At 41.9% G+C, this 19,704-nt stretch overlaps 1 protein-coding gene across 5 annotated transcripts in view; it reads left to right on the top strand.

The window, feature by feature from the left end:
- The window catches only part of HERC1 (HECT and RLD domain containing E3 ubiquitin protein ligase family member 1), a 126,352-nt gene that overhangs the window by 33,857 nt on the left and 72,791 nt on the right, over nucleotides 1-19,704 (top strand). For 4 of the 5 annotated variants that reach the window (XM_066636360.1, XM_066636359.1, XM_066636362.1 and 1 more), the window contains exons 8-25: nucleotides 8-135; nucleotides 1,856-2,000; nucleotides 2,096-2,267; nucleotides 3,011-3,145; nucleotides 4,823-4,988; nucleotides 5,917-6,042; nucleotides 6,198-6,419; nucleotides 7,157-7,309; nucleotides 7,462-7,594; nucleotides 8,356-8,547; nucleotides 9,583-9,804; nucleotides 10,912-11,085; nucleotides 12,430-12,544; nucleotides 12,631-12,751; nucleotides 13,477-13,648; nucleotides 13,823-14,129; nucleotides 16,556-16,676; nucleotides 17,723-17,774. In XM_066636360.1, the coding sequence (XP_066492457.1) occupies nucleotides 8-135; nucleotides 1,856-2,000; nucleotides 2,096-2,267; nucleotides 3,011-3,145; nucleotides 4,823-4,988; nucleotides 5,917-6,042; nucleotides 6,198-6,419; nucleotides 7,157-7,309; nucleotides 7,462-7,594; nucleotides 8,356-8,547; nucleotides 9,583-9,804; nucleotides 10,912-11,085; nucleotides 12,430-12,544; nucleotides 12,631-12,751; nucleotides 13,477-13,648; nucleotides 13,823-14,129; nucleotides 16,556-16,676; nucleotides 17,723-17,774 (2,856 nt within the window). The remainder of the gene's footprint in view (nucleotides 1-7; nucleotides 136-1,855; nucleotides 2,001-2,095; nucleotides 2,268-3,010; nucleotides 3,146-4,822; nucleotides 4,989-5,916; nucleotides 6,043-6,197; nucleotides 6,420-7,156; nucleotides 7,310-7,461; nucleotides 7,595-8,355; nucleotides 8,548-9,582; nucleotides 9,805-10,911; nucleotides 11,086-12,429; nucleotides 12,545-12,630; nucleotides 12,752-13,476; nucleotides 13,649-13,822; nucleotides 14,130-16,555; nucleotides 16,677-17,722; nucleotides 17,775-19,704) is intronic. The other variant, XM_066636361.1, reaches the window with a different exon arrangement.

Below are 19,704 nucleotides of genomic sequence, written 5' to 3'. Positions count from 1 at the left end.
CCAACAGGCAAACTTGGTCATGGTGATACCAACAGAGTGTACAAACCTAAAGTTATAGAAGCCTTACAGGGAATGTTCATACGGAAAGTTTGTGCTGGCAGTCAGTCTTCACTTGCTCTAACATCAACAGGGCAGGTATGTAGGAAGTAGCTTTGCATATAAGTCTGTAAAAAGTTATTAAACCAGAAACCATTTCTCTGGCTATTTATGCCAATTTATGGGCCCAATCCTATGGTGCCCAATGCTAGCACTGGGTGTCGCAAAAGTGCCATAAGGCATTTGTCACCAGCAGGAGACACCCAGCAGTGGCAGAGAAGCCCATGCCAGTCAGTGGGCCACTGCACAGGAGGACACTATTGAGGAGTGTCGGTCAGTGTGGTTCCCCCGCTGGGTGTTGGGAAGCCTTTTTGGGGTGAGGAGAAGTAGGAAGGGAATGTGGGGTGGAGGGTTATTGGGTCTGAGAGGCGGGGTGGGGACAGCGGCAGAGGCTACCGCCAAATCCTATTCCCCCCTCCCGAGCTGAGGTGCCCAGCATAGGTTTCCTCAGTTCTCCGCCAGCTCAGGAGACCCATTGCTGCCAGTGGAGGCTTCAGAACAGCTGTTATATGCACAGGCTTGGTGTCTTGCATCCCTTTGATAGATACCTGTAGAAAACTGGGTCTTGTAAGAATTCATAAGGTTATAGCAGTATCCAGATGATAGAGAAAATGGCTTACAAACCTTTGTGCTTCACTAGTGAAGAACAAAAAAGAATGCAGTTGATACCTACTTGAATATTTATGAGAACTACTCCCTCCCTCGTGGCTTTTCAGTGAGAGCTAAAACATACCTGTTTCATCTGGCATTTGATGGCCTCTGAAATGCTGCTGTGACTTGACTGCCTCCCTGGACATATTAGTTCCTCCAATGTCTCAATGATAGGTCATTGGTGCTCAAATTTTTAGGGAGCATTGCTCCCTAAGTAAGTCTTTGTGGGGAAGGGGTGAGGGCAATGACACCATCCCCAGGATCGCATCGCTGAGGGGGAGTGAGGGCGATGATTTTACTTAGTGTGAGCTTATGCAAGCAGCAGGAGGTGTAGGAAGCCCTGTGCAGCACTCCGCAGGGCTCCCCATGGCTTGGAATGTAGAGAAACAGTGTGCGCAAACCACCTCCTAGTTACAGTGCAAAACCGGATTCCAAGCCCCAGGAAGCCCTGTGGACGGCTGTTCAGGGCTCCTTGCACCTCCTGCTGCTTGCAGAAGCCCACTCTAAGTAAAAGCGCCCCCCTTAGTATTGCAGTCCTGGGGATTGTGTCACTGCCTCCCCCCTTCCCCAACCCTTTAAAAGGGCTGGGGAAGCTTTACACAAACTGGTAGGTCGTGACCCACCAATGTGTTAGGTCATGCTTTTTTTTTGTTTTTATATTTCACTGTTTAATGTTAAAACTTATGTTTTTAATGCTTTGTATGATTTTTTCCTTACCTGTTATGGTAGTTCATACTTCATCATGAAGCTTTGTAAGCTACCTTGGGCATTTACTTTGTCATGGGAAAGGTGGGATATAAATGTCTCAAAGTAAATGATCGTAGGCAGAAATCACTAACACTGTTGCCTCGGCAGCAGGTGCTTCCTGCAGGATTTCCAGGGAGCAACTTTGTTCATGTGTTTTTCTTGGTTTGCTTTGCTTCATTTGAGGTTGGATGCCATACTTGTTACGGCAAAGGATTCACAGGTAGTGCTCTCCCTCCATTGGCATCAGGTTACTGGCAGAGCCCACTTGTACTTGTGCTCAGCGTATGTGTGGGAGTGCGTCTGTGGAGCTTTAGGAGAAATAACTTGAGAGTTGTGTATTTAAATTTTTTTCCCTTCTCAGGTGTATGCTTGGGGTTGTGGGGCTTGTCTTGGATGTGGCTCCTCTGAAGCTACAGCTCTCAGACCCAAGCTGATTGAAGAACTGGCTGCTACACGGATAGTGGATATTTCAATTGGAGACAGTCACTGTTTGGCACTTTCTCATGGTAAATTATGGTGTAAATGTTCTACTAATACTAAAATGCATTTGGGTAAATGTGCATTGGTTTTCAGGTTTTCTTTGTTGTTTGGTTCTGTTTAGATAATGAAGTTTATGCTTGGGGTAACAATTCCATGGGGCAGTGTGGCCAAGGAAATTCCACAGGTCCCATTACTAAACCAAAGAAAGTGAGTGGTTTAGATGGAGTAGCAATTCAACAGATTTCAGCTGGAACATCGCATAGTCTTGCCTGGACAGCTCTTCCCAGAGACAGGTATATTTTTATTTTTATTTTTTAAAATGATATATTATCCTGTGTATAAAAAGTCATTCAGGTGCACAATTTTGTTATGTTAAACATGCCTGTGGTCCATTTTCCACAATATTTTTCAAAACTTTACATGTGTTTTATGTACCTCTTCAGTTTCCGGTGTCTCTTGGGATTTTTCCTCTACTCATTTGCATAAGCACACCTGCCTGTAATGCTGGACTTTCAGCAGCACAACCTTTTATTGTTTATTCCATACTGGTACAGAATTTGTTGTACTCTTTTTAATTTGTACTCTTAAGTTCTAAAATTTGAAGTTAATCATTTTTTCTCCCTTTTCCTGATCCCAGCAAGGTATTTGCCATTTTTGCCCAACACTTTATATATGCAACAGGGACCAAATGTCTACACTTGTGGGCAAAAATGGGTTAAGGACCTAACTAAATATTATACATAAATATAATGTATTTATACATTTGATAATGTGAAATGAACCTTTGTGATTATGTGATTTGAACCAAGAAGCAGTGGAGAAAAGGTGCCTAACTTTTCTTTGCCCACCAGTTTTAACTCTAAATCACACCCTCCAAATGGTATTTTATAAAAAAGATAGTTAAAGCCTGCTAGAAGAACTATTAAAAGAATTCTTGCATGTAGTGCATGAGGGCTTTTTTCCATTTCCTCATTTATTTTGATTGTTTGTGTCTATGCCCTGCTGATGTGTTCTTTGATCTTTTATTTCTTTACAGGCAAGTTGTTGCCTGGCATAGACCTTACTGTGTGGATCTTGAAGAAAGTACCTTCTCCCATCTCCGTTCTTTCCTTGAACAATATTGTGATAAAATCAACAGCGAGATTCCCCCTCTTCCTTTCCCTTCGTCAAGGTAGTTGTTGAATGAATGAATGAATAAACCTTATTAGGCATAGATAGAGAAATCATAAAAGCAAACATAATTAGTCCTAGTCCCGTTTATCAAAAACGGAGTTAAGATACTAAATTACTAATAAAACATTTACAGTTCAACATAAAATATCAACCTTTTTGACAAATTACATTAAAGAAGGCTTGGAAATCACCAAAAGTAAAAATTTAGAAATTCCCTCTAGCACATCTGGTGAGCAGTCATTTAGGAGACACTTCAGTTTTGCCTCATCCGAAAGCCCATTCATTTTGCTGAGAAGTGGAGTCATGTAAGTGTGGCGGGATCTAGTGTGCCGAGGACAATAAAAAAGAATGTGTATGATCGATTCAACATTTCCCAAATTACAAGGGCAGAGGCGTTTTTTATATGGTATTTGCCTATATCTGCCTTCTGTGACCTTGGATGGAAACACATTGAATCTTGCCAAAGAGATTGCACGACGTTCAGAGGGGTTGATCAGAATACTCAGATAAGGAGCCATTTGCCCATACTTTAGCGGAATAGAGAAATTAAGAGGGGAGCAAATTCTAGAAGCAAGTTCAAAGAGGTTTTGTGCCTCAGTGTCTAGCATTCTTTGCTTTACCCTTTGATAAACTTCAGGGAATGGATAGAAACTTAAAAAATCCAATGAAAAACCAATTGATTCGATTTTTGATTTAATTTGGCTATACCATTTAGAAGAACCAGACTCAGATAGCATTCTGGATAGGAGACTGCCTGGTTTCACGTTATAATGTAATTGGAGCCAATAGCGTATGGTTAAAAGCCATGCTCTTGATACTAAGAGCGAGGGTAGTTGTTTATAAAGCACACTTGCCATCTTGTTGATTTACGTTCTGTGTGTTCACCATTGTTGTTTCTTAACAATGCAACATGTGTTGCATTGCAACATGTAGCAAAACTTGCTAGCATTAGCAGAGAACCAGCTATCCTGGAACAACTCTTATATAACAGAAGAAATGAGACCTGGAGGTTAAGAATTTGAGTTGCCAGTGTTCTCAGGTACTTAGTGATAATGTAATAACTAGTGCAGATGGGTCACTGTGTCTGCAATGTTAATTGACTCTTTTCAAGTATTCAGGCTTTTGGCAGCCTGCCTGTGTGTCACTATAAGCTCGAATACTTATAGCCACCTATAAAAGGAAGAACGTTTTCACCCCGGTAAGGATCTTAATGGTTGCAGGGAGTGTATAGGGGCTGTATAGACAGGGTTCCCCACATCTGTGGTTTCCGTATTCTGGGGTGGGGGGTTCTGGAATGGATCTGATATGGGGGTCTGCCTGTACAACTTTATTTTTAAGAACTTAATTAGAACATTTCGTTATCTTATAACAACTGCAGAGCATAAACCATTTACAAGGCTATCCTAATAGATGACACTTCATGTAGTGATATTTGTACAGCAATATCTTGTATAGTTTGAGGGATATGTTAACTGAAAATCAAATGCTGTGTGAAACAGCAGTACTGAAGACATTACCTATCTAATAGGAATTGGATGCTGTTTGGCCCAGAATGCACTACTTCCATTGGTTACAATGGCTGTCTCACTGGGAGAAAGTGTTATGAAATGTGTGATGTATCTTGAAGCAAGAATAAGGGATAATGGGTAAGAATTAACTATTCTTGTTTTTGCAGGGAGCATCACAATTTCCTGAAGTTGTGCCTGAAATTGCTCTCCAACCACCTTGCTCTTGCACTAGCTGGTGGAGTAGCTACAAGCATTCTCGGAAGGCAGGCTGGTCCGCTTCGGAATTTATTATTTCGATTGATGGACTCTTCTGTTCCAGATGAAATACAAGAAGTAAGTTGCTCTGATAAAACAGAGAGATTGTTTAGAGAACTTTGTGCTTTCCCTGTCCACTTAAATTGGAAAAGTAATCCAAAAAGTCACACCTGGGAAATTGAAATAACTAGGATGGTATGATTACAAAGCATATTATTGCCAGTGTCTTATGATTGTGAGCAGTGGTGTTGGTAGCTGTGTGAAGTGACCAACTAAGAATTGGAAAAATTACAGAGCAATTCAAACCCTCCACTGGGCTGGCCAGGTCCTTTGTGCTGGCTCTTGACTGTTGCAAATTTGCTGTAAAGCATGTTTGCAGCTACTCAGGAGCAGGCTAGGCCAGCGCAAGGACATGTATTGGCCTAGCAGTGCTGAACCCATGCTCATGGAGAAGCTAAGTTTGTGCCTGCCTGGGCAGGCCGGCATAGGGGGCTAGAGAGGGTGGTGAGATGGTGGAGCGGAGGTGTTTTTGGATGGGAGGGCGACCCAGGAGTTGGGTGCGACTGGCCAGATCCTAACCCCCAACCCGACCAGTGTGTTACATGGGCTGCTCAGATCCACAAAATTGTGGACACAGTTCTGAGTAGCCTCATAGGGCTGGCTGGTGCACAACACAGAGAAAGGGGACAACTCTCTTCTTACTCAGAATTATGCCCCAGTTACCTACCTTGTACTGAATTTAATGCAGGTCAGTCAGCCTGCCCGTTCTAGCACAAGTTAGGTTCGTGCCCTTAGTCATGCAATTTTGTCTGCAGGTAACTGCTCAAACCTCTTGGCTGTTGAGCTTTTTGTGTAGGTAGCACTGTGCTATTTTCAAACGGTACATTGAAATGAAAACATTAATTGACTGGAAAAACAGCATTAGAATGCAATTGCTGCAAAATGTATTTGGTGAAATGTTTTATGCTGATGCTGAAATGTTCACAATAAGATCTTCCAAATTTAGGTTGTAATTGAGACGTTGTCAGTTGGAGCAACAATGCTGCTTCCTCCACTGAGAGAACGAATGGAATTGCTGCACTCGCTTTTACCCCAAGGTCCTGACAGATGGGAGAGCCTATCAAAAGGGCAGGTAAAAAGCCCCTCTGTGTTGAAAGGTGTGCCTGAAGTATTAGAACTGTTGTGCAGTTACAAAACACAACATAAAGTTTGCAAGGATGCTAAATGCTTAAATTGGGAGGTGGGGTGGAGTTGATCAGTGGAAAAGGATCTTTCTTTCTCTTTCAGAGAATGCAGTTGGATATTATTTTGACAAGCTTGCAGGATCATACACACGTAGCCTCCTTACTTGGCTATAGCTCACCATCTGATGCCACAGATGTTTCCTCACTATGTATAAGCTATGGAAATATCTCTGATCCAGCGTATTGTGCCCAAGGTAACCATCCAGACACTCATCTGGCTGAAATTTTAATGAAGACCCTTCTGCGAAATTTAGGATTTTATACAGTAAGTTCAGTGCTTAAATGGTATTTCTATGTACGCAGCAAATTGGAATAATTTTGTATTTTGTATTAGGGCTGAACTGCAACAGGGGTGGGGGACTTTTTGCAATAACTTTTGCTCTATGTTAAAAATGCTCCCCTTTCAGTGATTTGTTTTTTAAGGGGATGCTTGTTGACCAGTTGCATGACGAGCTGGTTCTAGTGCCTTCTTCCTTTCTCTTGCTCTATCTCTATGTCAGGACCAAAATCAGTAGACTCACTGCCACCATGAGGACAGATCCCGGCAGAGGCTGTCCTTGGAAGCTTCCCTTTATTTGTAGAATATCCCCCAAACTTGAGCAGATAGCCAGGGATCCAAAATGATAACTTTGTATATTCACCACAAACATTCAAACAGTCTTTCAGATCTACAAACTTTCCCCCATAAACTTGTATTATTATTTGCAACTTTGTCATCCACATTAATCTAAATAAAATATTTGTTTTTGGATTCTTTATGTGTATAAATTGCCAGTTCTTTGATGGTTTAACTTTTTTTTCTTATTACAGAAAAGTGCGAGTCAATTCTGTGTTTTTTCTTTTAAAGTAAATGGTGTGCCAGGTGAACAGATTTCTGATTCTCCCATCACAGCATGTTTAGGGCAAAACTGAAAATAAATTACCATTAGAACTCTACACCAATAGTTAGCCCTGTTTTAAAGTTTAGGAACACTTAACATGATGATTTTTCTTCCTATCTAGGATCAAGCATTTGGAGAGCTGGAAAAGAACAGTGACAAGTTTTTGCTTGGGACATCATCATCTGAAAACAGCCAGCCTGCTCACCTTCATGAACTGCTATGTTCACTACAAAAGCAACTTTTAGCCTATTGTCACATCAACAGCATCAGTGAGGTTAGTGGCTTTTCATATACACTGATAAGGCTACTTTTGCCATAATGGGACGCAAAGGAACATTAAGAGCTTTTGGCATTGATTTTAAACATAATTTCTGTGTAAAAAAAAGAAGTTGTAAAGTGTATTTAAAATATTTCTCTTGTTTGCAGAACTCGAGTAGTGTTGCACTCCTACACAAGCACCTGCAACTTTTATTGCCTCATGCCACAGATATCTTTTCCCGCTCTGCTACTCTGCTTAAAGAGAGTTCTTGGAATGGTAGTGTTGGGGAAAAATTAAGAGGTGCGTACGCTAAAGTGATCATGTATAAAGTGAGAGACATTTAACTCCAGAACTGGTGGCCCAATCTTATCCCACAATCTGCTGTCATAAGTCCAGTTGCAGTGGCATGAAAGGCATACCACCATTTGGTACTCCAGAGCTGCCCACACAAATGGCTGAACGCTGCACCGGAACAGCTAAGGTGGCAGCAAGGGCCTGTCATGGGCAGCTTAGGGTAGGGGATGGAACTTGACTACAGTAGCACACACCACACCCTATTTCCCTATCCCCTGGTATGGATCTGCCCCTGACTCTCCTTGACTTTCTCTCTTTTACACCAGCAAAAGTGCTGGTGTGGATTTGAGGAGACTCAACTCTGACCACTAAACTGGCTCAGAAGAATGAAAAATCTGATGAAAAATGCTGGAAAAGGTTTCTTTTGAACACACCTGGAATTCTAGCTTTAAAAATTCTGTAGAACTAATTCATGTTCAAAGAAGGAATGCTTTTTTTCAAATGTGCTTAAATAAGAAGGAACCTAGTGCAGTGATACTGATTTTTGTGTGGAATTGAAAAGAGGTTTAAATTGTTTGGTTTAAAGAAACCAATGAACTTGCATTTGAAACAAATTTATTTTGGCTTAAACCTTCATGGTTTAGAACCCTCATAACCTTATGTTGCAATATTTGTTAGTCTTTAAGGTGCAACTTCAGTTGTGTTTTGTGTAATTAACTTTCCTCTGGGAGATTATTACAGATAGTTTTTTTTTTTTTTCATTGCAGATGTAATTTATGTCTCTGCAGCAGGAAGCATGCTTTGCCAAATTGTTAATTCCTTGCTGCTACTTCCTGTGTCAGTAGCCCGACCTTTGTTGAGCTATTTACTAGATCTGTTGCCACCTTTGGATCGCCTTAATAGATTGTTGCCTGCTGCTGTGCTTTTAGAAGACCAGGAGTTACAGTGGCCTCTTCATGGTAAGACGTTGGTCCAATACTAAGGCAAATGGACTTCATGAATTTTGGGGTAAATGTGCCACTTCAGTTAAATTTATTTTGCATGACACGTGCACTTCCTTTGATTTGTCAGCTCTTGCCAGAAACAGCATCACCTACTAGTCCTGTTCTCAATTGCTTGTGAGAGCAAAGAGAGGACAGCATATGCAGTTTTACAGAATTCAAGTGCTATGATATCCATGATGCCTGTGAAATAACTTGTAGGCACAGCTTGCCAATGGCAACTGTTAGTTCTGTAGCCCCTCTGGAGTAGTGCTAGGTCTCCCCTAATCAAACCCTGGTATACTTCTTGTTCTTAAAATTTCTCTAAGATCATTTTTAGAGACATCAGAGTGGAAACTAATAAGGGAATTGCAGTGAGATTTAATCATTAAATAGGTTTTTCCAAAGGAGATTTTCTTTGAAATGGACACATCAGTGCAGAACTTGTGCTCTCAGAAACAGCAAATGTCTTTCCCCCAGGGGATTTAACAGAGAAAGCTGCATGTGAAGGAATTTATTTATGAAACTTCATATTTTGCCCTTCAGTTCAATCACTCTTCTTCGGGCAGCTTACAATTACAAAACTCATCATATAACGAAATCAGTTTAAAAGCAGCAGTGGTCTAAGAAAGATCAGCAGCAATTAACACTAAAGGCCAGTAAAAAGTTTAGAAGACCTGGCTACCTGGTGTGGAAGAGTCAAAATAACTTTTTGGGGGGGGGGGTAATTTCACAAGTACTACTGCTGAAAAGGCCTGTATACCAATCACTGCTTTCCTCATCTCAAACACTAGGGGTGTCTAGAGAAGGGCCTCCAAGGAGGATCTCAGTAGTCCTGGGCATATCTGGTTGGTTTCCTCTGCAGAATTTGAATGGGGAAGGTATTCTGGGCTGGAGATTGTTGTATGTGTTGAAGGTCCTGTGCCCAGACCAAATTGCTGGATGGGGTGATCTCTCTCTCTCTCTCTCTTTAACATAGAAAAGTATTGCTATTTGCGCTATTAATGTTTCTAGGCGGTCCTGAATTGGTTGATCCTGCTGGAGTGCCCTTACCTCAGCCTGCACAGTCGTGGGTGTGGCTGGTTGACCTTGAGAGGACCGTAGCTCTGCTTATTGGGCAATGTCTCGGTGGAATGCTTCAAGGATCTCCTGTGTCACCTGAGGAGCAAGATACTGCTTACTGGTTGAAAACACCATTGTTTAGTGATGGAGTTGAAGTGGATATTCCCCAATTGGGTAATCTGTTGTGTTCTATGAACTTATAGGTGCAGCATTGTTGGTTTGTTGGAAAAGAATTATTGCCTTCCTGCGTCAGACCCGCAGTGTCCATATAGTTCAGCTTTCTGTCTCTTAACAGTAGTTAGCTAATGAGAAGCTGATAAGAAAACCATGGCGCTAGTAGTTTTCCAGTGCTGGTGGTTCTCAACATTTTATAATTAGAGATGTAGAGCTGTCTTCAATTAGGGAGGAAAAGGTAGAGTGGGCCCTTAATGAAACCCATAATGAATCCTTAATGAAACCATCTGTTTCACTCCAATTTTAGCCAAATAAAGGCTCCCTCTGTAGCCCTATAAAATCACTATTTATATTTTAAAAGTCTTGACTTTGGGTTTTCCCCTCTTTAGATGGAGGTGCTCAAGGTTGACTTAAGTGGGTTAGCATTAAAGGAGCCAGGCTCCCTTTGGCCCTTTCTCCAAGAATTCAAGCACTGTCTGCACAATCTATGTCAAAAATGGAATCTCCATGTTGAATCTTGGCTGGTAACTATTAAATTGATCTATGAAATTGTAGCTGAATAGGTTTCCTTGTTTGAAGTTGGGTATGTGTTGTGCTTTCAGGAGGGAATAGGATTTGCTTTAACTCAGTAAGGGCGCAATCCTAAACCCTTATGTCAGTGCTTTCCAGCACTGGGATAGCGGTACCAATGGGACGTGTGCAGCATCTTGCAGTTGGATGTCACTTACGGAGGCCTCCTCAAAGTAAGGGAATGTTTGTTCCCTTACCTCAGAGCTGCATTGCCGTTATGTCAGTGCTGGAAAGCACTGACATATATAGGGTTAGGATTGCGCCCTCAATCTCTACTCAAACCTTAATTTGTATTTTAGCATTGAATAAATACAAGTTTTCAGTTCAGTGTACAGTATTTTAATCTCCTTTGAAAACTTGCAAAGTATAGCCCCAGTAGGTGATCTGGGAGCATCTGAAACTGCAGCATTGCTGAAGCCAAGCAAATGTGCACCTGATCCATCTATAGTTGGGAGACTTCTGGAAACCCCATGTAGGAGCACTTTAACTAAAAGTCAACTTTTGAAAATGAATATTTCACTATCGCCATTGTTCCAGACAAGTCCATGAGTTCCCTGTTGGAGGTAGCCCTCTCTGGAAATGAAGAACAAAAGCCGTTTGATTACAAGCTACGCCCAGAAATCTCAATCCTTGTAGATTTGGCCTTAGGTTGTGCTAAAGAGCCTGCTCGTAGCCTCTGGGTCAGCATGCTGGACTATTCAATTAGTAAAGGTAAGTTAGAACTATCTTAGTTCCTTTGCTGTCAAATAATGACAATTTGGCTGAAAGTCACAGACAAAAGTTTTATTTATTGTTGGAAGAAATTGTTTCTGTCTGTCTTTTTTAAGAGTCTAGGTTAATTTAAGAATATAATTTCTGTGAAATTATTGAGACACTTCAAATTAGAATAATTTTCTTTATGGGCATTTTAACTTAGAGATTGCCCTCTTCTGAAAACTTTTCACTCTTTTGTAACATTTTTTGCTACTGTAGTGTGAACCCTAGTGGGGAAAGGGAGGCAGGCACCCTATTGGGTGATAGGGCAGTAGTACATGCAGCTCTATTAGGTGGCTGGATATGTGCCTTGCCTTGTCTGGAGAGGAGGGGAACAGGTAACTGTGCCAGTCAGCTGGACAGCAGTGCAGTGTCTGATTACGTCATCAGCAGTCACCCACTTCCAGCTGCAGAAGAAGGAGCTGGCTCCGGCAGGGTAAGGCTGCCCTCAATCCTATAAAGGGCCCTGAGAGACAGAAGAGGAAATGGAGAGGAAAGGGGAAGAAAGGAGGAAGATGATAAGGAGGAGCTTCCCAGTCCAGAGGGGAGGGAAGGGCTGGGCCTATCAAAAAGGAACTTAGAGGTTGAAACCCAGAGAGAGCAAAGGTGAGAAGTATATCTGCCACTATTCTGGATAGTCTATCCCACTTTGGCTGGTGGTAGTTGCTTGCTTTCATGGTATGGTGAGATATGTTTGGAGGACCTTTCAATGAACACTGTCCAGTTATGTAGTTGGGAAGTTCTTATGAAGCATCCCATGGACAGATAGAAATGAATTTTATGTCTGTAGAGTTGGGAAGCCATGCAGATCACTACTGTTGTGATGGGGGGTGGGGGTGAGGAGGGAGATGCTAGAAATCTAGAGTCTGTTGCAGGCAAAGCTACTTGTGCTTAGTCCAGGGCACACTTTGGGAGCTAGTGCGTCTGATGCCTGGGCTGGTGAACTTGCATTTGGGTGATCTTGATCCAGATAGCAGTTCAACCATGACATTAATGGACTAGCCTCATGGAAGTCCATGTTCCATCTTGCTTTCAATTCTGTGAATGGAATTGAATTAACTGGACCATTTTTCATGCTTATGAGCCTTCCACAAATAAATTCAATTCTTAATTCATTTCGGGCTTCTTCAGTTTGCCTCAGTTAAATCAAATTGTACTCATAGCATAATACCTTTTATTTGTTTTGTTTTTACACATGCACTCTTTAGGGTAAAAAAGTTGTCAGTATGATTGTTGAATTATTGACAGTTTGAATATTTCAGGAAAAAGTAACCTTTTGTTCTCTCCTTCCCCCCCCTTCAGATTGGGATAGTGCCACCTTAAGTAATGAGTCGCTTTTGGATACTGTATCTAGATTTGTTCTTGCTGCCCTCCTGAAACACACAGATTTACTTAGTCAAGCAAGTGGTGAAAGCAGGCAAGTATCCAGGAAGCATTTTTAGACTTCTTACCTCATTCAGATGTTGCTTACCTCTCATTCTTACAGAACTCTGTTTTCTTTAGGTATCAGCCTGGCAAAGCATTAGTAGATGTATATAGGTGTGTTTATAAAGTTCGAAGTCGTTTGCTTGCTTGCAAGAACATGGAACTTGTTCAGACAAGATCGTCATCAAGAGATAGATGGGTAAGACTGAAGATAAGCAGTTTCGTCAGTGTTCTTGTGTGTTGCTGGAAAAGCTTTTTAAATTGAAGTCTGCATAGTTTGAATACTTTTTAGATTGAAATTCTTTTGTGTTTATTTTTTAAAATCTTCATTCTTTTGGGTTTATTTTTAAAATAAACATTCTTTTCGGTTTATTTTTTAAAATCATGTTGTGATGTGCCTGCTGTATCAGTGTCTGGCCCTTTGGAAGGTAACAGTTCATGGTTGTTTCCACTTGCGCTAATTTCCCTGCTTTTCTGTTCTGACTGTATAAAGAGGAAGGAAAAGAAATCTAGGTCTGAATGATAATTATTTCCACTGTGTACTGGAAATAGTCTCCCCGGCATGACTGGAGCTTTCTGCCAGAGAGGCTGCCTTTGTTACTGCTGATCTCCCCCCATTTTCATTCCGCCCAGCCGCATCTGCCTGGAAATCCTGGCGCAAGGCCTGCTTGGGTGGAAGAATGCGGAAGTGGCTGGGCAGAGAAAACATATGGGGAGATCAGCAGTGACAATGGCAGACTCCCCTGTGGACCGATAAGCTCCATTCATGCAAGGGAAGGGTTAATGAGGGTGCTGGATCTGGCCCGTGGGCCACATTTTGGAGCGCCTTGAATCTAAACAAATCTTAGATTCTTATTTTCTTAGAATTCATTGATGGGCAAAAGGTATTTTCTTCATGTCTTGGCACCTTTCCCCCCACCCAAGATGTCAGAAAATCCAGAATCTTCAGATATGGATGCCCAAGAACACTCCTTTACCCGAACCATTGATGAAGAAGCAGAACTGGAAGAACAGGCAGAAAGAGAGAGAGAAGAGGGGCATCCAGAACAAGAAGATGAGGAGGAAGAACGAGAGCATGAAGTTATGACAGCTGGCAGTAAGTAGAATGTAGACAAGATGCAACAGAAGTGTCTTCAGTGGGAGTCGCATTGAAATGAATGGGACTTCCATTTGCTACTGATCTGTGCAAATGAATTCACCTAAAGACTTTGTACAGCCATTTAGCGTTGCCTAAAATTTAAGACCTTTGTTTTTGTGTTGCATGTTACAGAAATATTTCAATGTTTCCTATCAGCCCGTGAAGTAGCTCGCAGTCGAGATCGAGAGAGAATAAATGGTGGGGCAGGGGCTCGTGTTGATGAGCAGCCTCCTCAGTCGCAGCAGGAGCGTCGAGTCAGCCGAGATCTCCCTGAGGGTCAAGATGTGTACACTGCTGCATGCAACTCCGTGATCCATAGATGTGCCTTGCTGATCTTGGGAGTCAGCCCTGTTATTGAGGAGCTGCAAAAACGAAGGGAGGAAGGACAATTGCAGCAACCTTCATCTGGTACTTCGGAAGGGATTGGACTGATGACTAGGTGGGACTAATGACCTGTGTATGTTATGTTTTTTGCTGGCAGCTATTCCTGAAACTTTACTAAACAATCCTCTGTGGTTGGCTTATGGCATGTGGTTGACTTCAGAGGCCCTGTTCTGTGTCCACTGCCATTAATAATAATAATAATAAATAATAATAAACTTTATTTGTATCCCGCCCTTCTCCCTGAAAGGGACCCAGGGCGGCTTGGTGACCCATTAGAGACTTGGTGGTTACAAGAGGCAGGATCTTCAGAGTGGTAGCACCTAATTTGTGGTATGTCCTCCTAGGGCAGATCCACCAGGTCTCTTCTTGCATTTAGATGAGCACTTAAGTCCCATCTACTTTAGAAAGGCTCTTGATTATTGACTGTTTGCTGCTTTTTAACTTACTGTATAATTGTTTCTCTTTTAGTGGAGGAACTTGTTCGTACTACTTGCTTTGGAAATGTGGCTGTCAATCTTCATATTTCCAAAGATGATGTGGGAGGTAACCACACCCTCGGTTCCAGTAGTGTTTTACTATGAGGCACAGAGACTTGTACAGAGTTCCATTCATTATTCAGTTTGTGGTTTGCTATAGTGTTTTCCTCCTTCCCTGCTTCATTTCCTTTAACATTAGGTTGGGAAGGGAGTTGAAGGATGCCTGCCTATTTCCCCCCCCCCCCCACTGACCAGAAGCAAGAAGTGACAAATCTACAAGAGAAAGGCAAGAAGGAGATGATGGCAGAAAGGTCAAAGGCTGATCTTTCCAAGGCAGGCTATCAGAAAAAAGGCATGAAATGTAACCAAAATACCAGACAACCTCCTTCTTACAACCTGTTTGCTACCACTTTGGACAGAAGCACCAGCGAATGACCAGGGAACACTGACAGCCACATCATACTGGAGCATACTGGACATCAGTAAAGGCCAGGGAGCACTGATATCCCTTGGGTGTGCTCAAGAGGTGCTTCAATAATTTGAAGTCATGATCTCATCTCCACTCAAGCTACATAGAGAGCAGCTGCTGAAAGAGTTGGCTGGGAAGGCTGGCTAAGAAGAATGGTGGTTCATGAGCTGCAACGGACCCAAGCAGGGAAAACCAAAAGCCCACAACCTAAGGGGACTCCAAGGACAGCATCACCAGTTAGGGAGCATGAGTAGCTAGGTGCCAGGACCATTTCTTCTATGCTGGCTTCCTCAACAGTCCCTCTAGTAGAGGTATCCTCTCTGCTTTATCCCCAGTCTCTATGCCAGACGGGTCTGTCCAATGCCTCTATTCTGGAAGAACCTGTAAAGGCAGAAGGAATCAATTGTCCTTAAAACATATTCTACCCTGTTTGGAACTTGAGTCTAGCTACCTTCTTATCTCACATTTCCACTATTCCCTCATCAAGCTCCTTTACAAATAGCTTGTTCTCCTTAAGGGTGGCTGTGAGCTTGACGGGATTTGAAATTTGTTTACCAATTCTTGAACCACAGTTTCCTGTGTCCTGGCTTGAATTGCTTGTGTCCAGAGTAGTATTCTTTATAAAATTAACCTTTTTGGATAGTTTATGAAGGCTTTGTTGGAGTTAGGAATTCCCCTGAAGTACTGATGACTGAAGATCTTTCACCCACTGGTTACTTGTTTAAAAAAAAAAATGTAGTGGCTGAAGTGCTTCTTGGCTCAGGTTGTCACTTCATTTAGGTTCCTAAGAAGAATTAACTTGTGTTGTTGTCCTGAGGATTCTCTTAAGTGGTGGCCTCTAACTTTCAGGGTACTTTTGTAAAGTGTTGAGTTGTAGCCTGGTTTGGGTGGGTGAGGGAAGAGTCTGGTTTTATATATTCATCCTACAAGTGAACTTTATGTTGCTGGAAGCTTAAATATGTCCAAAGGGGGGGGGGCAGGTGTCTACCTCCTACCACATTTTGGGAAAGCTGAAGATTGGCTCTATCTGGAGAAAGTGGAAGGAGCAACCCATTCATGGATGCTTTTCATTCTATTATAGAGAAGTATTGGGTAAATCCCAGTGGTCTACTGTATTCTCTAATGGTGTTCTGTATTAATTATATTTGAAATATGTATGTTTTAGTTGTGATATTCTATGCACTTTACCATATTTCTCTGCTGGATTTTTAACCAGGGTTGTGAGCCTCTTTGACTGCATTTTATATAGCAAAGTGGGATCCAAATATATTAATGAATATTAAACTTACGGGAAGAATCTTGGGGTCAGTTCTACACGCACTGAGTGTATGCACGGAGCTGTCACTGTCATTGCAGTGGGTGGAGACGTCTTTGATTAAGAGGACGCTCCTTGGGCGTATCTGAACTCCCTGTGCATGCAAAGCATGCAAGTGTAAACCATGTAAATGATATTGAAAATGCCATCAAAAGGAACAATTATGGCAGCTCTCCTTTGCATATCTAAATATCTTTGCATATTTTTTCTCTTTGAAACAGAAGTGAAAGTCTTACTGCAGAGAGTCGCTCAGTCCACTCTACTTCAAGTTACAAACTGATAAAATCAAGGAGCGAATCTGATTTATCTCAGCCTGAATCAGATGAAGAGGGTTATTCACTGGTAGGTAAAAATAATTTGAGGTTTTTGCAAATTGTCACTCTTCATAGTCCCAGCTATTCAAAATATGCTTGGAGTGACTCAGTAGATGGTATTGGAGTGGGATCTGGAGGTTCAAAGTGACCCTGGATTTGCTAGGTGGCCTTGGACAAACTATTGTCGCAAACATGTGAGTGGGAAAACTACTGTACATGAATTTTGTTCCTGAATGTGAGCCTGCTTTTCCCACCATGTTGTGTCTTAAATGTATTTGGTGTTTGAAAAGCTGCTTGTGATGTAGTACAGAGGACTGCGTTATCTGCACTACTTTTGATATTAAAGCAAAAATGCTTGAGATTGAGAGAAATTTTAGCACATCAAGAATAAATATGTAGAAGAATTCCACGCATTACAGAAAAATGTGGGCTTTAATTACAAACCTTTAATGGTTTGTATGCATTATATCTAATATATTACAGAGCTTTGTAATGATGATTGTGCTATTCACACTCTCCACAAAGCATCAGATGAGTTGAGCTTTGTTTTTTGCTTTCAGTATGTAGCATTTAGAATAGTTTTTTATTACTAGAATTTTGTTGGAAAATATTAAGATAAAGTTTCCAATTCAGTTTGTATAACAATAAGAATGAGAAGATAATTTAAAGTCTCAGTTTGCTCTGCTAGTAATCAACTGTATATAACTTAAATGAGTTGCATTTTTTGCTTTATGATTAGAAGGAATTCTGCCTCGCTTCTTCAGAGGAAGAGGTGGAACAGCAAGGCCCTATCTGTTAATTTGGCTAGGACCAGCTGCACTTTGGCACCTCCCTTCCCAGAACTTTTTCATGCAGTGGCCATGGTACCTGCATCTGCTTACTTTTCTCCTTCCATCCCTTTTCCTTGTGTCATGTCTATTAAATTATATACTATGTAATTATATAATTAATAAGAGTGTGTGTGTGTGTGTGTGTGTGTGTGTGTGTGTGTGTGTGTGTACACTATAAATATATAGTATGTATATATAGCAGTATATAACAAAGTGGAATAACACTTCTTTTAATTTGTTATAGAGTGGAAGGCGGAATGTGGATTTGGACTTGGTGTCATCACATAGAAAAAGGGGTAATTTTATTTTTTTAAAAATTTTGTAAATTAAGAGTTTTCAGAGTTTCTCTGAAGCAATGGTTTTCAAACTCATTAACAACAGGGATACCTTTCTGCACTGATTTGTCAGCCATGGAGCCTCTGTGTGCTTGGATCAGATGGTCTCTGGCCAGGGCAGTTGAGCCTCTCAGTCCTTCTTTGAACTCATTGTGCCCAAGTGTGGCTCAGGCTACCTCCTTGGCTGAGTGTTGCAGGAGAATTTTGGTAGTCAGCAGACAAACCTGTCTCTTGAGCTGCTGCCCTGTAGTTACAGATTTTTTTTATTTAGGAAACTGTGAGAGAGCTTCTAAGGAACTGCTGAATTCTCTGAAACATAGTTGGAAAACCCACTTGTCGTAAACTTAGGGGGGTTTGGGGTGCTCAGAGTTCTTGGTTCTCGAACCCTAAAGCCCTCAAGGCTCCCCTGTCCAGTAGTACTGCCACCACCCTGTATGTGCCAGTGCCTCAGTCCAGGGACACTGAGACCCTCTAGGCTTAACTCTGTCCCTTGCAGGCACTGAGCTCTTTCTCCAATTAGAGCGTCAGTCCTCAAGTTACTAGACCTCAGTGAGCACTTGGTAGCTTGCTGAACGGCTAGGCCAGATTCTGAACCTTTGTCCCCAACAGACAATGAAACAACTTGGTAAAAGAGATTTTAGTTTATTAAGTACATAAGGTTACAATAAGGCAGCAAATACTAGAGGCATAAACATCTAGGAAACATATCAGCAATAAAATAATAGAGCTATCTATCTCTGTTAATCCCTAACTCTCACCTGGGTCAGCTTCTCTTGTAGATCTTTTAGCTCCAGGCTACCTGTGAGGCCAGATGCCCATGGTGGACAATGGAGCTCAAGGCGTGTAGGATGATGCACCCAAAAACTCTGCCCAAGAAGAAGCAGCCACACCCCTCGGGGCACTCATTATTATACTTTTTATGCTGCTAGTACTGAGGTGACTTCATACTTATTTAGACTGTCCAATCAGAAACTTTTGAGGACAGAACCTTCTCAGAGTGGGTCTGGTTGCTAGCCCTCCTAGTTCTTGGCCTTCCCAACTGGAGATCCACAGCTGCATTCCATTCCGCTTGATCAGGTGCCCCTCAGTCTACTGAGGTGTTAAACATTCCAATGGGTTGTAATTCTTGTTGTTTGTTTACTCACATTCCTGCAGCTAGGAACTGCTAGACACTTCTCTGTTACTGACTTAGTTTGGTTCAGGCTTCACATGCTAACCTAGACCTAAACTGTACATATTAATGACGCCACTGCACTAAATTTGGACTTCTAAAGCTGGGAGTGACAGAGCTGTCAGAGAAGTAACAGTGCTGTGCTGGATTTCTCTGGCTAAGAAACATAATGTAGTATATGGGATAAGAGATGCAGGTAGATCCAATTTACCACAAGCAAGTTGTGAGCTGAGTTACTCCCTTAATTTCCTTAATTCACCCCTACCTGTTGGAGGTCTATCTCGCATATAGACACCACCCTGTTGCACCTGGCCTGAGGAGGTTTAATCAGACCTATCATATGAGCAGCACTCTCTCTGTTTCCATTCTCCAAGAGAAAAGGGTGTTTGGTCACGAAGTTGCTTCAGTTCTGTCTTGTGCCTCCTTCTTCCCAAGGAAGGAATTGTAGCTCATTGGTAGACCACATACTTTGCATGTGGAAGATCCAGAGTTCACTGTTCAGGTAAAATAGTGAGGTAGGTAGGTAGCAGGTCATGGGAAAAGCAACTTCCCAAGATTCTCTGGCACAGCTCCAGACAATACTTGGTCTGTTGAATGCGATCCCTGACATGCCCAGGGACAACATTTTACCAGGGACAACCAAAAATGTCCCTTTTGTGGTTCTGGCCCTGTGGAAATGCATTTCCTTGGGGCAGTTTCTATCCTGCGAGGAAGCATTGA

This window comes from Tiliqua scincoides, chromosome 8 (genome assembly GCF_035046505.1).
Source record: "Tiliqua scincoides isolate rTilSci1 chromosome 8, rTilSci1.hap2, whole genome shotgun sequence".
Classification (NCBI taxonomy): domain Eukaryota; kingdom Metazoa; phylum Chordata; class Lepidosauria; order Squamata; family Scincidae; genus Tiliqua; species Tiliqua scincoides.
This window is presented reverse-complemented; position numbering and strand designations above follow the sequence as displayed.